The following is a 16,825-nucleotide window of genomic DNA, read 5'->3' as shown; positions in this document are numbered from 1 at the left end:
TTTAACAGTTGAAGGGGTTGTCCTGTTTCGCAAATTAATGTTTTGTGTACAATTAAAAGTAAAAAATGTTTCCAATATATTTTCTGTATTAATTCCTCATGTCTTTCAAGATCTCTGCTTGTTGTCATTCTGTAGGAACATTCATTGTTTACTTCCAGTGGATAGAATTCTGTCCATGGTCATTTGATGGACACACAGGTGCTGGGATTGTTAGAAGACACCGCTCTGATACACATACTGTAACTGAAACGAGCCATGCACCTGTGTGTCCATCACATGACCATGGACAGAATTTTATCTACTGGAATTAGACCATGAATTTTTCTACTGAGTAATACAGAAATTATATTATAAAATTGTATAGCTTTTAATTATACACAAAATAACATTAATTTTCTGAAACTGGATCATTACTTTAATTAGTTTCCTTTCCTCTTTATGTTTGTCCAGTAATATGAAATGTCTAATAGCTGAACACATGTTTGGGCCTTAGGATGGTAGCGTAAGGGAATTTCGCAGCATATATATTTTTCAGCTTTTCATTCTCGTGTATGTTGTGGTTACATAAACAGCTGGTAATCCATATGTTTCCCCTCTCTGGGCTATGTAATTTTCTGTTTTATAATGAATATTCTACAATATATGACTTGCAATTCCAAGACAACTTTTTTTTTTTTGTAGTACAAGAAGATGTTCACCTCAGAGAGTGGCAAGTTGGGCACAGCACAACGATTTATTGCTGGGTCTCTGGCTGGAGCAACAGCGCAGACATCAATATACCCTATGGAGGTATTGGAGTTTCTTGTCATACTGAAGTATTGTATATTTTCTGTGCTTGTAATTAAAGGCTCGACGATACTAATAAAAAGTATTTACCCCCATCCTTCCTGGTGAAAATATACAATGTCCATATGTGCAATACTGGGACCTACATTATCCAGACAGATTCAAGGGTGTTACTGCTGCCAGCAAATGTACCGTATTTTTCGCACTACAGGACGCACTGGACCATACAACGCGCCCATAAATTGTAGCATAAAGGAGAAAAAAAAGGTTTTGCATAACTGTACATTTCCTGGGTAAAATTTTGACAATAGCGTGCCCCAATAAAATGCCAGCCACATTGCCTCACTACAATGCTAGCCACAGTGCCTCACTACAATGCCAGCCACAGAAATACAAGATATTGGCAGCTATAGTGATCTCACCCTCCCCTGAACTCACCAGACAGAGGTGTGGAGAGGCAGGGGTTAATTTTGTTGAGCCTGCTCTTCTTGCTCTGTACATAGGAGGGGGTGTGGCAAGAAGGTCCTTGCAGATCAGTACCTGCAAAGATTTACTGTGCTGTGTGTACTAATGTCTGGGTTTTTTGCTCCGTGAGATGACAGAACTCTGTGTGTAAGGCCCTATTCACACGACAGGTTTTCCCGGCCGTTCAGAAAACGGCCGTCACACGCCTGCAGTAGGAACAATAGACCCCCAAATTGGGCTATTCACACGACTGATTTTTTTGACGGCTCGAGAAACTGGGCTGTCAAAAAATGGGACATGCCCTATTTTCGGCCGTTCTCCTGGCTGCCCGGCTCCCATAGAAGTCTATGGGGCCTGGTAATACACGGCCATCACTCGAATGTGTTCCGAGTGACGGCCGTGTCTTCTGTCGCTCGCTCGCTGTCTCCTCCTCACAGTGCGAAGTGCATGTGGGGAGGAGGAGGGTATTTTTTTGCTCCCTGTAGGAGCTTCGGCAACGCAGTGGCCGGGGATTGGGGATTCCGCTGCAGGAGAAGTCCCTGACTTCACTGTTCATACAGGTCACAGTGATGTCAGGGACTTCTGAAGCGGAATTCCTGGCACTGTCGCCGGTGTTTCCACTCCAGGAGAAGTCCCTGACTTCACTGCCCATATATGGACATTGAAGTCAGGGACTTCTCCTGGAACAGTGGTGCTATCTACAGAAAGGTAAGGGGGGTGCCATCTATGCTGCTGTGTGGCATTACCTAAAGGGGGCTGTGTGGCATTACCTAAAGGGGGCTGTGTGGCATTACCTAAAGGGGGCTGTGTGGCATTACCTAAAGGGGGCTGTGTGGCATTACCTAAAGGGGGCTGTGTGGCATTACCTAAAGGGGGCTGTGTGGCATTACCTAAAGGGGGCTGTGTGGCATTACCTAAAGGGGGCTGTGTGGCATTACCTAAAGGGGGCTGTGTGGCATTACCTAAAGGGGGCTGTGTGGCATTACCTAAAGGGGGCTGTGTGGACACTACCTACGGGGGGCTGTGTCGGCGCTACCTACGGGGGGGCTGTGCCGGCGCTACCTACGGGGGGCTGTGTCGGCGCTACCTACGGGGGGCTGTGTCGGCGCTACCTACGGGGGGCTGTGTCGGCGCTACCTACGGGGGGCTGTGTCGGCGCTACCTACGGGGGGCTGTGTCGGCGCTACCTACGGGGGGCTGTGTCGGCGCTACCTACGGGCGGCTGTGTCGGCGTTACCTACGGGCGGCTGTGTCGGCGTTACCTACGGGCGGCTGTGTCGGCGTTACCTACGGGCGGCTGTGTCGGCGTTACCTACGGGCGGCTGTGTCGGCGTTGCCTACGGGCGGCTGTGTCGGCATTACCTACAGAGGGCAGTGTGTGGCAAAAAATTTACAAATGAACTTCATCCGTTTTTATTGTGCTTTATTTATTCTTTATTCCTGTGGTGTCTTTTAGGTTATGAAGACACGTTTGGCAGTAGCAAGGACCGGACAATATAATGGAATGTTTGACTGTGCTAAGCAGATTCTGAAAAAAGAAGGCGCGCGGGCCTTTTATAAAGGATATGTACCCAACATACTGGGTATTATTCCTTATGCTGGCATTGACCTTGCCATCTATGAGGTAACCTTTCTTCTTTTATGCTGCCGCATCGCTACTGATTTTGCGTTAGTTATCATGTCTTTGTTCCCACTTTTAACCTAGCCATAGCTTGTTCCACAGCTCTACACAAGTCTGGAGAATTATATGATTATGTAACAAATATATTGATATTGAAGAAGTTTAATATTACTGCTTAATACTGTGAACCATCCCAATGTTTCCTGACTTTTCAGATTTTTGATCAGTTTTGTTGCTCTATGCATACAACTGTAAGCAAGCCTTATGGCTTTCTAACTTTTATGCCTCATCACACGACCGTGTGCATTGGCCGGGTCCCGTCAGTGATCCTTGGAAAGATAGGACTGTGAAGTGAAGTGAATGGGTCGGTGAAAACCATCGGGTGCCACTCAGATGCTGTGAAAATAGTCCCGAGTGGTACTCCGTCGTCTGCAACTGCACTTAGGGTATGTTCACACGCACTGATTTCAGACGTAATTCGGGCGTTTTACGAATCGAAATACGCCTGAAAAAACTGCTCCATTACACCTATAAACATGCATATGCTTTCAATGGGTTTTACGGTGTTCTGTTCCCACGAGGTGTAATTTTACGCGTCGCTGTCAAAAGACGGCACGTAAAAAGACGCCTGCGTCAAAGAAGTGCCTGTCACTTCTTGGGCCGTTTTTGGAGCCGTTTTTAATTGACTCCATTGGAAAACGGCTCCAATAACGTCCGTAAAATACGCCGCAAAAAACTAGAGTTTTTAAACGTCTGAAAATCAGGAGCTGTTTTCAAGCGAAAACAGCTTGGTAATTTCAGATGTATTTTTCTACTGCGTGTGAACATACCCTAAAGATGAAATTATTGTCAGTGAGCATTGTTGGTTTTGCTAGGAAGTAACAATTTGGATGCTTCTGTCTCCTCTGGTAGACCCTTAAGAACGCCTGGCTTCAGAAATATGCAACAGACTCTGCCAACCCAGGGGTGTTGGTTCTTCTGGGCTGTGGCACTGCTTCCAGTACCTGTGGCCAACTGGCTAGTTATCCATTAGCCCTTATCAGGACTAGAATGCAAGCTCAAGGTAAGCAAACTCAAACTCGTGTATTGTAGAAACACAATCTGAATAATAATGAAATAACCGTTTTTCACTAGTGTTCAAATGTGCTTGCTGCTTCACACAGCTTCACAATCTTAAAGCGTAGGTTCACCTTTGGTAAGAAAAAGGTGATTTATAGTCTAGTATGTGAGGTAATTACATGTATAGCAATTTTCTAATAGTGTATACATCTATTGTTGGAGTTGCTGCCTTTATGAGCAGGAGTCGAATAAGGAAATTAAAGATCCCAGCAGCTTCCCCGCACTCCGTCCGCAAATACAGGAGCCTTTTTCTGCTGCTCCATAGGTAAACTACAGACTGCTTTTAAATGGCTCTTGTGTTTTACTGACAATCACAAAGCAACTGAAGGAGACTTGATATCCTCGCTGCTGCCTCTATCATTGGATTGCACCAGCTCACTACGCTTTGAGATCCTGGCATAAGTTAAAGAGGCTCTGTCACCAGATTTTGCAACCCCTATCTGCTATTGCAGCAGATCGGCGCTGCAATGTAGATTACATCGTGTCAGACGAGCGAGGACACATCGGCACCAGAGGCTACAGATGATTCTGCAGCAGCATCAGCGTTTGCAGGTAAGTAGCTACATCGACTTACCTGCTAACGCCGATGCTGCTGCAGAATCAACTGAAGCCTCTGGTGCCGATGTGTCCTCGCTCGTCCGACACGATGCAGGACCTGTGAGTGACGTCACAGTGTGATCTGGCAGAAGCTGGGCGTTCTGAAGAGAAGTGGATGATACTTCTCATCAGAACGCCCAGCTAGTAAAAGTATTAAAAACGCCCCGATGTACGCACATAATACACGCCCACTTGGACTTTTACTTTTAAACACACCCACTTGGACTTTTGCAAGCCTCATTTGCATAACTACAAAAATGGTCATAACTTGGGCAAAAATGCTAGTTTTTTAAAAATAAAAACGTTACTGTAATCTACATTGCAGCGCCTATCTGCTGCAATAGCAGATAGGGGTTGCAAAATCTGGTGACAGAGCCTCTTTAAAGGGGTTTTCCTATCTAGATAACCCGTTTCCATATGCCCTAGGCAGTAGATGTCAGAGGAGACTTTTAAATTTAATTATCCTTCTCTTTGACACATAGATTTTCATTGCAGACCTATGTGTTGCCATGATTACAGACTACAAACCCTCTGTGTAGTCTTATCCTTCAGTCATGTATTACTCCACTTGTAGGTTTGTAAGAAGCAGGGGTTTGATGAAAGGGATATTTTTCGGACTATAAAATGCACCTGACTATAAGATGCATTCAGGTTTCAGACAACAGAAAATGGGAAAAAAATATTTCATATTTTACCACATTCGGAGAGCCATAACTTTAATATTTTTTCATCTATTCAGCGGTGTTGGAGCTTATTTTTGCGGGGCGAGCTGTAGTTTTTATTGGCACAAGTTTTTTGGACATACGATTTTTTGATCACTTTCATTAATTTATTTTTTTTTAGCGCTAAGGTGACCAAAAAACAACGATTCTGGTGTTTTCAATTATTTTTGTTACGCCATTATTTGTTCGAGTTAAATAATGGTATATTGTAATAGTTCGGCTTTTACGGTCACAGCGATACCAATTTTTTACATTGTGCTTGGGGAAAAGGGGGATTTTTTTTTTTACACTCCTGAAAATGTATATAACTTTTTATTTTTTTCAACACGTTTGATTAGTTCTCCTAGGGTACAATGCATTGTCATTTTTACAGGCCTCTACTAAGCCCTGCTGGAGGCTTGGCTTAGCAGAGGCAGACCTAGGGTGCCTTCATTAGGCCCCACCGGGCTGCCATGACAACTATTGTCGCCCCCGATCGCGTTGCGGGGTCGTTGGGCTGTCCAAGGGGGCCGTCCCCCTCCTAAGGGTTTAAATTCCGCGGTCACTATTGACTGTGGCATTTTACTAGTCAAATGGCCAGGAACAGTGCGACCACTGTTCCTGGCCGCTGGAGCAGAGCGTTGGCTGTAAAACACATCTGACCTCTGCAGTGTATTGAGCGGGCTCCGCGTGTGAGCCTGCTCCAAACATCATCCCCCCCCCACTCCATGATGTGCCAACACGTCATGGGTCGGGAAGGGGTTAAGGAAGCGGTCAGGGTGGTCTGGCGCAGCTGGGCCCCATGTCTGCGGACTATAAGACGCAGGAACTTTTTAGCAAGATTTATTCTTGCTAAAAAGTCAGTCTTATAGTCCGAAAAATACGGTATATTGTATAAACTGATCAATAAGCGAAAATTGCAAAGAAATATAATCTATCGCATAGATGCTAGACTTTACATTTTGCAGACAATATAGACCATGTTAATCAAATTGATCTTCACAATGACTGAACCGTTTCAGGTAATCAAAAAAATAATATAAAATGAAGCATCCCTTTACATAGAAAAGCAATGGCCTAGATCTCTTCACGACATCCCCTTGCCGTAAATTTTTATGTCATCTGGCTACTTAGTAACCCTACACTGACCCCTGAGACTTCCTTGCGATGCTATGCATTTATTTGTATATTATAGTCTTGCCACCTCAACCGCAAAATACAGCAAAACTTTTTAAGCGATTAGTGGTTCATAATTTTTTGTCATATCTTTATTCTTTTTCAGCTTCAATAGAGGGTGCTCCTCAGCTTAGCATGGGAGGCCTCTTCCGCAAAATTATAGCTAAAGAAGGTTTCCTAGGTCTCTACAGAGGAATTGCTCCAAATTTCTTGAAAGTTCTTCCGGCAGTCAGTATCAGCTACGTGGTGTATGAGAAAATGAAGATTCGGCTTGGGATCTAGAAATATTGAGCTGCCAAGATTTTCCACTCAGGAACTCCAGTGTGTGTGTGTATACGTGTGCCTGTGTGATTCCCTTGGTGAAGAGGATATGAATTTGACTGCTGGAACGTTTCTCCATGATAAGAGCCTCTGGACCTATTGAGCCATTGCCAGTCTATATCGTGTTTACGGCCGCGGGTATTATTTCAGCCGGTCATTTCCAATCTTTGTTTCGGCCAAATTTATAAAGATTCTGAAACATTTTGGTACCCCAAACAAGTTGTTTTTTTACTTTTTTTTATTGGAGTTTTGTATAGCTTCGTTTTTTTTAGTTATGTTTGTTTTTTTTTATGCTGTAAAACATATATGCATTGTATTACATTGTTGGAAAATTGCAATATATATTAGCTGATGCCAAAAATGCACTTGACCGAGGGTGTCCCTCGGCTTGAATAGTCACAAAATAGATTACAATGTCACAATTACTTCTGCATGTTAAAGGGAACCTGTCACATAGAACATGCTGCTCTGACTTTGAGCATCATATTATAAAGCCAAAGGAGCTCCGCAGAGTGAAATATATACTTTTGTATGGAAATATTCAATACAACTTGTAGTTTATTACTTTAATACCTGCTCATTCTAAGCTTTCAAGTCCATTGGGTGGTCCTACTTAATGATTGTATACACACTCTCTTACAGGAAGACCATCAGATAGCTGTCAATCACTGAGTATGGCCGCCCTCCGAACTCCAGTCCCGAATGATCAGATTTTAATCCAATAAATTATTAATTATACTTTTTCACAAAACTATTATTAAATTCACAAAAATATTATTCATTTTCTTAGCTCCTCCTGCTCTATAATTGGCTGCCCACTGATCGCATAGCATTTTTAATGGGACAGGTTTGCTTTAAGTTAAGTTTCTTTGTAGGTTAGCATCGAAGAAATCCACATAAATCATAACTGCTAGTCTGTGCTGGTGCTTTTTATTATAGAAAAAAAAAGCCAAACCGTAAAAACCTCTTCTCTACACGATTCACAATGCTATAATGATTTCGTATGATATTGATAGCCAGCCTGTTAGTCTACCGTCCATCCTCACAAGACCAGCAGGATAGTAATATGGAAAATTATACCTGTATTAATACTCCTAACTCTTGAACAATCATTAGTATAGTTTAACAGCGTACAAGACCTGTTTTATTTTACTACTGTATATATTGAATGTATTTTATGGAAAATGACAATCTATGCATGATATGTAGACTATATCATGTATTCTAATCATGTCATACAGGAGAATTGTTGAGATATTCCTCAGTCTTCCAGATTTCCTCTTCTTTCTAAGTCAATGATACAGTTTCTGTAGTATTGTATTATACATATGTTTAGAGCAAGATTACTGTAACTGTAAGGCTGGGTTCACACAGAGTTTACTTGCACGCGGATATTCGTGCCGTGTTGGCCATTGAGCGCCGCGGCCATAAAACGCCGCAAAATACGCTTTCTCTGCCTCCCATTGATGTCAATGGGAGGTCAGAGGCGTAAACGCCTGAAGATAGGGCATGTCCCCTCTTTGTCTCGGGAGCCGGATTTCCGCACGCGGGAAAAAAAGTGCCACCGCCTCCCATTGAAATCAATGGGAGGCATTTTTGGACATTTTTTTGCGCGTTTTGCGGCGGGGTTTCCGCGTTGAAAAACTTGTCAAAAAACTCTGTGTTAACTCTCTCATAGACTCCTAGCATATCTTAAAAATATATCATTGGACCATGGGCTGTAGAAGTAAATAAGTTTTCAGGGCCACTATTAGGTGCTTTTTTTTTTTTTTTTTTTCTTCTCCGAAACGGAAGGTCAGCTGTCATTTTGTCAGCATGTACCATACTGCCAGTAGCAAAGTGACTGGTTATCTTCACTAGCAAATTAAAAAATTACAAACAATAATGCTGCGCTATTTTAGAAATGGCTGCCACAACAGAACATATAGTTACGTAAAGAAAAAAAAAAACATACTAAGCTGCTACTCTAATCTCTTATTTTTAATAGTTCGTTTGGGTGGATATCCTTTAAGTATTTAACTATTTGGGAACCAAATTCTCTTACCACTATATATCTCTTCTTTTTCTTTCCACTTTATCTGTTTAGCTCTTTGTGATGTGACCAAAATATTAACCATAGATTTATGTATTCGATATGAAACCTTCAGACCGTCAGTGCCTTTGGTCTCTTTTTTTTAATTTTTTATATGGGTTGTACAAGATTGTAGCAGTTTCCCCGAAGCCCTTAATCTTGTAAGAAGTAGAAAAAGTGACAATGGCGGAGATTCAGGAAAACGAACATCTAAGCTGTCTATAGCAACCAATCACAGTGCAGCTTTCATTTTTCAAGCGTACTAGAAAAAAAAAATGAAACCTGTGATTGGTTGCTATGCTAAGACCGTTTTGCTGTTAGTTTTCATGACTCTCCCTGATTGTGTCCTTAATGGTTGGATGACACGTTCACGTTTTACAGAGGCCTAGTTGTCACACAGAAGCATGAGGGATAAGAAGATCTAAGAGTATATTCACACACAGCAGATTTGTTGCAGAAATGTATGCAACTAAAAATCCTATCAGACTTGTGTATTAGGTTGTTTCTGCATCATGTGCATGAATTTATGCAAACCCTATTCAGATGTATGGGACAGTTGCAGAAATCTCTGCAACAAATCTATCGCATGTGAATATGCCCTTACAGATTGTGCAAAGTTTTCTTTCTTTTTAATTTCTAAAATAATTTTTGTTTGGAGTGTGAGGAGCAGGGTGTAGTCTGTATGTGTCTAGCCTACTGGTTCTTGTTTACAGTAAAAATAAACTAAATGCATTACTTTGCTGAGTATCCACACGAAAAAAAAACTGAATTGATGAATAAAATATTCTTATTAAAGAATCTTCAGTGTAAATTCTTCACTAATTTGTGTTAAATTTTTGCACATTTCTAAACAAGATTAACAGATTTTTAACCCCTTCCCGCTGCGGTCAGTTTTGACCTTCCTGACAGAGAGCCTAATTTTTCAAATCTGACATGTTACTTTATCTGGTAATAACTTTGGAATAATTTTTCCTATCCAAGTGATTCTGAGAATTGTTTTCTCGTGACACATTGAACTTTATGTTAGTGGTAAAATTTGGTCGTTGCATTCAGTATTTAATTGTGAAAAACACCAAAATGTAGTGAAAAATTGCAAAAATGTGCATTTTTATACATTTAAATGCATCTGCTTGTAAAACAGATAGTAATACCACACAAAATCGTTACCAGTTAACATTTCCCATATGTCTACTTTAGATTGGTATTGTTTTTTGAATATCCTTTTATTTTTGTAGGACGTTACAAGGCTTAGGGCATGTGCGCACGTAGTGTTTTCCGGGGCGTTTACGCTATGAACAATGCCTGAAAAAATGGAAGCAGAACGCCTACAAACATCTGCCCATTGATTTCAATGGGAAATACGGCCTTCTGCTGCGACGGGGCGTTTTTTTTACGCCTCGTTTTCCAAACCGGCACATAAAAAGACGTCCGCGAAAAAGTATATGTCCCTTCTTGGGCCATTTTTGGAGCCGTTTTTCATTGACTCTATCGAAAAACAGCTTAAAAAAACGGTCGTAAAAACGCAGCGAAAGTCGCGAGTGTCTTAAAAAACTTCTGAAAATCAGGAGCTGGTTTCCCTTGAAAACAGCTACGTATTTTCAGACGTTTTTGATTTTGTGTGTGCACATACCCTTATAACTTTAGCAACAATTTCAAGAAAATTTCAAAAGGCTATTTTTTCAGGGACCAGTTCAGTTCTAAAGTGGCTTAATGGGGCCCATACTTTACAGACCCCCATAAATCACCCCATTTTAAAAACTGCACCCCTCAAAGTATTCAAAACCACATTTAGAAAGTTTCTTAACCCTTTAGGCGTTTAACAGGAATTAAAGAAAATTGGAGGTAAAATGTACAAATTTCATTTTTTTTTTTTTTTTGCTGAAATTCTTTTTTAAATCCATTTCCAAAATGTATTACTCCGATTCTGGAGTTTTTAGAAATATCCCACATGTGGCCTTAGGCCTCAGTCACACGACAGGGTCCGAGTGTCGGCCGGGAAAATCTGCCGTTTTTGGCCGATTTTCCCGGCCGGTTTGCATCCGATTTGCATCCGTTCCGATTCCGTTCCGGGCCGAGTTGCCGTTTTTACCGGCCGATTTGGACCCGATTTGCATCCGTTTTTTTCCCTGTCCGTTTTAAAATCGGATGAATTTCATTTAAATTTGTTGCCACACACAGCCCTTTGTAGATAATGCCACAGCCCCCCTGGTAGATAATGCCACCCAGCCCCCTGTAGGGGATGCCACCCAGCCCCCTGTAGGGGATGCCACCCAGCCCCCTGTAGGCGATGCCACCCAGCCCCCTGTAGGCGATGCCACCCAGCCCCCTGCAGGTAATGCCACTCAGCCCCCTGCAGGTAATGCCACCCAGCCCCCTGTAGGTGATGCCACCCAGCCCCCTGTAGGTGATGCCACCCACCCTGCCCCCTGTAGGTGATGCCACCCACCCTGCCCCCTGTAGGTGATGCCACCCTGCCCCCTGTAGGTGATGCCACCCTGCCCCCTGTAGGTGATGCCACCCTGCCCCCTGTAGGTGATGCCACCCTGCCCCCTGTAGGTGATGCCACCAAGTCCCCTGTAGGTGATGCCACCAAGTCCCCTGTAGGTGATGCCACCAAGTCCCCTGTAGGTGATGCCACCAAGTCCCCTGTAGGTGATGCCACCAAGTCCCCTGTAGGTGATGCCACCAAGTCCCCTGTAGGTGATGCCACCAAGTCCCCTGTAGGTGATGCCACCAAGTCCCCTGTAGGTGATGCCACCAAGTCCCCTGTAGGTGATGCCACCAAGTCCCCTGTAGGTGATGCCACCAAGTCCCCTGTAGGTGATCCCACACAGCCCCCTGTAGGTTGCACCCATCCCCCCCCCTTCCAGGAGAAGTCACTGACTTCAATGTCCATATATGGACATGTAGTCACTGAATTCTCCTGAAGAGGAATTCCCTGCCACAGGTCGGGAATTCGCTTCAGAAGTGAGTGACGTCACTGTGTCCATATATGGACAGTGTAGTCACTCACTTCTCCTGTAGCGGAATCCCCGGCCATAGAGTCGGGGATTCCGCTGCAGAAGTACGTGACTTTGCTGTGTCCATATATGGACAGTGTAGTCATGCACTTCTCCTGTAGCGGCATCCCCGGCCATAGAGTCGGGGATTCCGCTGCAGAAGTACGTGACTTTGCTGTGTCCATATATGGACAGTGTAGTCATGCACTTCTCCTGTAGCGGCATCCCCGGCCATAGAGTCGGGGATTCCGCTGCAGAAGTGCGTGACTTCGCTGTGTCCATATATGGACAGTGTAGTCATGCACTTCTCCTGTAGCGGCATCCCCGGCCATAGAGTTGGGGATTCCGCTGCAGAAGTGCGTGACTTCGCTGTGTCCATATCTGGACAGTGTAGTCACGTACTTCTCCTGTAGCGGAATCCCCAATCCCCGGCCGGGGATTGGGGATTCCGACTCCTACAGCGAGCAATAAAAGACCCTCCTCCTCCTCCTCACATGCACTCTGCACTCTGAGGAGGAGAGAGAGTGCACGAGCGACGGTAGACCCGGCCATCACTCGGGACACATTCCGGTGATGGCCGGGTATTACCCGGCCCCATAGACTTCTATGGGAGCCGGGCGGCCGGGCACCCGGCCGAAAATAGAGCATGTCCTATTTTTTGACGGCCAGTTTTCCCGGCCGTCAAAAAATCGGTCGTGTGAATAGCCCCATTAGGGGTCTATTATTCCCAATGCAGCCGGGTGCCGGCCGATTTATGAACGGCCGGCACCCGGCCGGGAAACCCTGTCGTGTGAATCTCGCCTTAGTGTGGTAATGGACTGAATCACAGGCCTCCGAAGCAAAGGAGCACGTAGCAGATTTTGTGGCCGCCTTTTTATTGGATTATATTTTAGGCACCATGTCAGGTTTGAAGAGGTCTTGTGGTACCAAAACAAAGGAAACACCCCAAAAAATAACCAATTTTGGAAACTACACCCGCAAGGGATTTATCGAGCTGTGTAGTGAACATTTTGACCCCACAGGTGTTTCATAGATTTTATTAGAATTGGGCTGTGAAAATGAAAAATTTAGTTTTTTCCCAATAAAACGTAGAATTTTTTAATTTACACGAGGACTAAAGGAGAAAAAACACCCCTACAATTGTAAAACTCCCAAGTACAGCAATACCCCATATGTGGTCATAGACTGCTGTTTTGACACATGGTAGTGCCCAGAAGCAAAGGAGTGCCATTTGGCTTTTGGAGCACAACTTTAGCAGGAATGGTTTACGGAGGCCATGCCGCATTTGCAAAGCCCCTGGGGGCCAAAACACTGGAAACCCCCCACAAGTGGCCCTATTTGTGAAACTCCAACCCTCAAGGCAATTATCTAGGGGTATAGTGAGCATTTTGACCCCAAAGATTTTTTGCAGAAATTATGGGAAGTAGGCTGGGAAAATGAAAATCTAATTTTTTTCCAATAAAATGTAGGTTTAACTATATATTTTTTTTACATTTCCACGAGAACTAAAGGAGAAAAAGCACCCCGACATTTTGTAAAGCCATTTCTCCCAAGTAGAGGTCGTTCATCGGGAACTGTGCACAGTCTGGGCCCAGGTTCAGAAGAACCTAGAGGCGTCCCAGAGCATACAAAAAACTCAGATAGAAGACGTTCTGCTGACCCCTTGTTTATGGTCGGGGATCTGGTGTGGCTATCTTCTAAGAACTTGCGCCTTAAAGTCCTGTCCAAGAAGTTTGCTCCCCGGTTTATAGGGCTGTACAAGGTTATTGAAGTCCTCAATCCTGTCTCCTTCCGACTGGAGTTGCCCCCATCTATTCTAGTACACGACGTGTTTCATGCCTCCCTCCTTAAACGCTGCTCCCCGTCCTTGGCTCCCTCGAGGAAACCTCCTGTCCCCGTTCTCACCCCTGAGGGGGTAGAATTCGAGGTGGCCAAGATTGTAGACAGCAAGATGGTCCAAGGCTCCCTCCAGTACCTGGTCCATTGCAGAGGATACGGGCCTGAGGAGAGGACTTGGGTACCCGCCCGGGATGTTCACGCTGGGGTATTGGTCAGGAGGTTCCACCTTTGTTTCCCCCAATAAACCAGGTCCACCTAGAAAGGGTCCGGTGGCCCCTCATAAAAGGGGGGGGGGTACTGTAAAGGATCTGCCAGGCACAGCTTCTGTGTCAACGCCCATAGGTAATCAGTCTGCACCTGCTTCTATGTCTGTGAAACTGACTCCATCTTCCACCACTCAGGATGGCAGGCTTAGGAGTGGGAGAGCCTATCACAGCCTGGCCAGACGGAGCTAGCTCCCGCCCTCTGTCTATTTATACCTGCCTTTCCTGTTCCTCCTTGCTTGTGATTCTTCTCGTTTGGTTTCCTGGCCCTGCTGCAGCTTCTTGAACTATTTGTCCCTGCTTCATACTGACCCTGGCTTACTGACTACTCTCCTGCTCTGCGTTTGGTACCTCGTACACTCCTGGTTTGACTCGGCTTGTTCACTACTCTCCTGCTCTGCGTTTGGTACCTCGTACACTCCTGGTTTGACTCGGCTCGTTCACTACTCTTGTTGCTCACGGTGTTGCCGTGGGCAACTGCCCCATTTCCCTTAGCTTCTGTGTACCCATGTATGTTTGTCTGTCGTGCACTTATTGAGCGTAGGGACCGTCGCCCAGTTGTACCCTGTCGCCTAGGGCGGGTCGTTGCAAGTAGGCAGGGACTGAGTGGCGGGTAGATTAGGGCTCACTTGTCTGTTTCCCCACCCCCATGATTACAGTTATTCTCAATAACAATAATATTGGGATGAAATTCACCCATGAAATACATAATAAGGAAATTAATTTCCTTGATTTGAGAATCTCTCTGGATCCTGGTGGCAGTGTCCATACTAATCTATATCATAAGGCAACTGCTACAAATAGTTTTCTGCATTGGGAGAGCTATCATCCACTGGCATTGAAGAAAGGTATTCCTATCGGCCAATACCTTAGAGCCAGAAGAAAACACCTCCTATATATGGATCCCATCCCTGCGGTAGGTGTTCCTTCTGTTCCTACATGCCTACAATGAAATCTTTCTGTAATCCCTATGATGGCAAATCCTTTACCATCAGACAATTTATTAATTGCCAGAGTAGTGGCGTTGTATGCTGCTAGGTGCCCGTGCACTAAATTGGTTTTAGTTTATAGATTTTTCATATACTTTATACATCATCATCTGCTTTGAGTACTATATCATGTACCTATTGAGTAATCGGATTATGTTTCCATAAACGGAACTTGCTTTCAGTTCTATTTGCAGAATTCCATTTACTTACCTGCTGTATTCGTCTACTATGTATAAGTATTCAAACATGCGCATTCCCATCTCTTTCGGTGATTGACATTGGATCGCTTTAGAAGTAGACGTTTCTTATTGATGTGCATGCGTACCCTGTGCTTTTTCATTGGCGAATTCCTTCGGCCCCTATGATTGGGCAGACCTCATGCCTGTCTCATCTGACAGGGGCCTGTCCTTTTTGAGACATTCCTATTGGTCCTAGCTGTGGATGCACCCACTGACGTCACACTTTGAGGATTTTAAGCAAGTAATTTTTCGAGTGTGCAGCTACTAGCCCCAATATACCGCTGAGGACGCGAAGTCTGTAGCAAAACATGTCGGGGGGGGGGCTATTCCGCTTTTTCATTTCAATGCTTGTCTGGCAATTCTATGTGAATCCTGAACGAGTTCTGGGTGCCTGTTCAGCATCCTGATACTGATACACCCCTGCTACTATACACTTTATGTATCCACCTTAGTACTTTAGCAACACATTTGTAATTGTTACACATTGCTAGGCCACATTGGCTATTTTTAACCTTATGTGTTTTGTGTCTGTTTTGGAATTGTTGCATTTATGTTAATAAAAGTTATATTTTATTTATAATTCTGGTTGGTAGTTGGAAATCTGGGTTTCTTTGTGCCTTAGGCACATTAGTATTTTGTTCCGTTCCTGGTTCTTGCTTAAAAATTCTTCCCTGTGTGAACAAGGCCTTAGACTAGATTCACACGGGATGGAAATTATGCAAATTTTCTTCAGCATTTCTGCTGCAATATCTGCACGTCTTTTGCTAAATTGAAAAGACTGAACTCTGCAGTGAACATCTAGACCAGAATGAAAATGCTTGGATTTCAAAATTTGCATCAAGCTCTAGTTTCTACCTGGAATATATTTAGCAGCATGTGGATGAGGTTTGTTCAAATCTCATCCACATGGCCGGGACTGTAACCAGCTACAGATTTTACACATGGAAATTCCGTATGAAAAATCCGCAGCATTTCCGTCCCGTGTGAATCCAGCCTAAAGAGGTATTCTCATCTCTGACATTTATGGCATAGTCACAGAATATGCCATAAATGTATGACTCTCTATATATAATTTTTATTCCAATTCCTAGAGGGAGTGTGGCACTCTCTACAAAGGAGAGTGTGTGGCACTATCTACAGCGGGCACTGTGTTCACAGGATATGCCATAAATGTCGTAAATGTTAATACCCCATGAAAGCCCTTATTTCATATAGAAGTTATGTGTTCTTGCCATAGTGGACTGATAGATGTACTTTGGAAGGGGAATTAATTACACCATGGCAGGAATGCAGATACCGTGGCTACGTTGCCCACAATACTATGTAGTTTGCTTCGCAGCCATCTTGACAAAGCTAATAGCTTGTGTGTCCAGATTGTACAGAAAGATGCAGGTGTCAAAACACAGTTGTATAATTTTAATGCAGAAAGCTAAGTGCCATCAATCAGCAGCAGCCCTGTATTCTTTCCTGCGCTGACCATAGAAATCAGTGCCAGTATGTCAGTGGCCTCTGGCGGTATTTTCATTCACCTCTGTAAAGAAGAGCAGTGTGGGAGTGGGTGGCAGGTGAGTAAATACTATGTTTGGTAGTACCAAGAGGGGGCTTTGTGGCTGACAGTGTTATGGGGTGCTCTGTGGTT

The 16,825-nt window shown here is 44.0% G+C and overlaps 1 protein-coding gene across 1 annotated transcript in view; it reads left to right on the top strand.

Annotated features, from left to right (window-relative positions):
• The window catches only part of SLC25A24 (solute carrier family 25 member 24), a 49,019-nt gene extending 39,364 nt beyond the window's left edge, over positions 1-9,655 (top strand). Inside the window, exons 7-10 of the mRNA XM_075833372.1 lie at positions 682-789; positions 2,708-2,875; positions 3,785-3,935; positions 6,572-9,655. Coding sequence (XP_075689487.1) covers positions 682-789; positions 2,708-2,875; positions 3,785-3,935; positions 6,572-6,747 — 603 coding nt within the window. The 3' untranslated portion in view covers positions 6,748-9,655. The remainder of the gene's footprint in view (positions 1-681; positions 790-2,707; positions 2,876-3,784; positions 3,936-6,571) is intronic.
• The last annotated feature ends 7,170 nt before the right edge of the window (positions 9,656-16,825 follow it).

Source organism: Rhinoderma darwinii, chromosome 7 (genome assembly GCF_050947455.1).
Source record: "Rhinoderma darwinii isolate aRhiDar2 chromosome 7, aRhiDar2.hap1, whole genome shotgun sequence".
Classification (NCBI taxonomy): Eukaryota; Metazoa; Chordata; class Amphibia; order Anura; family Rhinodermatidae; genus Rhinoderma; species Rhinoderma darwinii.
The sequence above is the reverse complement of the archived record's forward strand: the minus strand, read 5'-3'. Positions and strand labels throughout refer to the sequence as shown.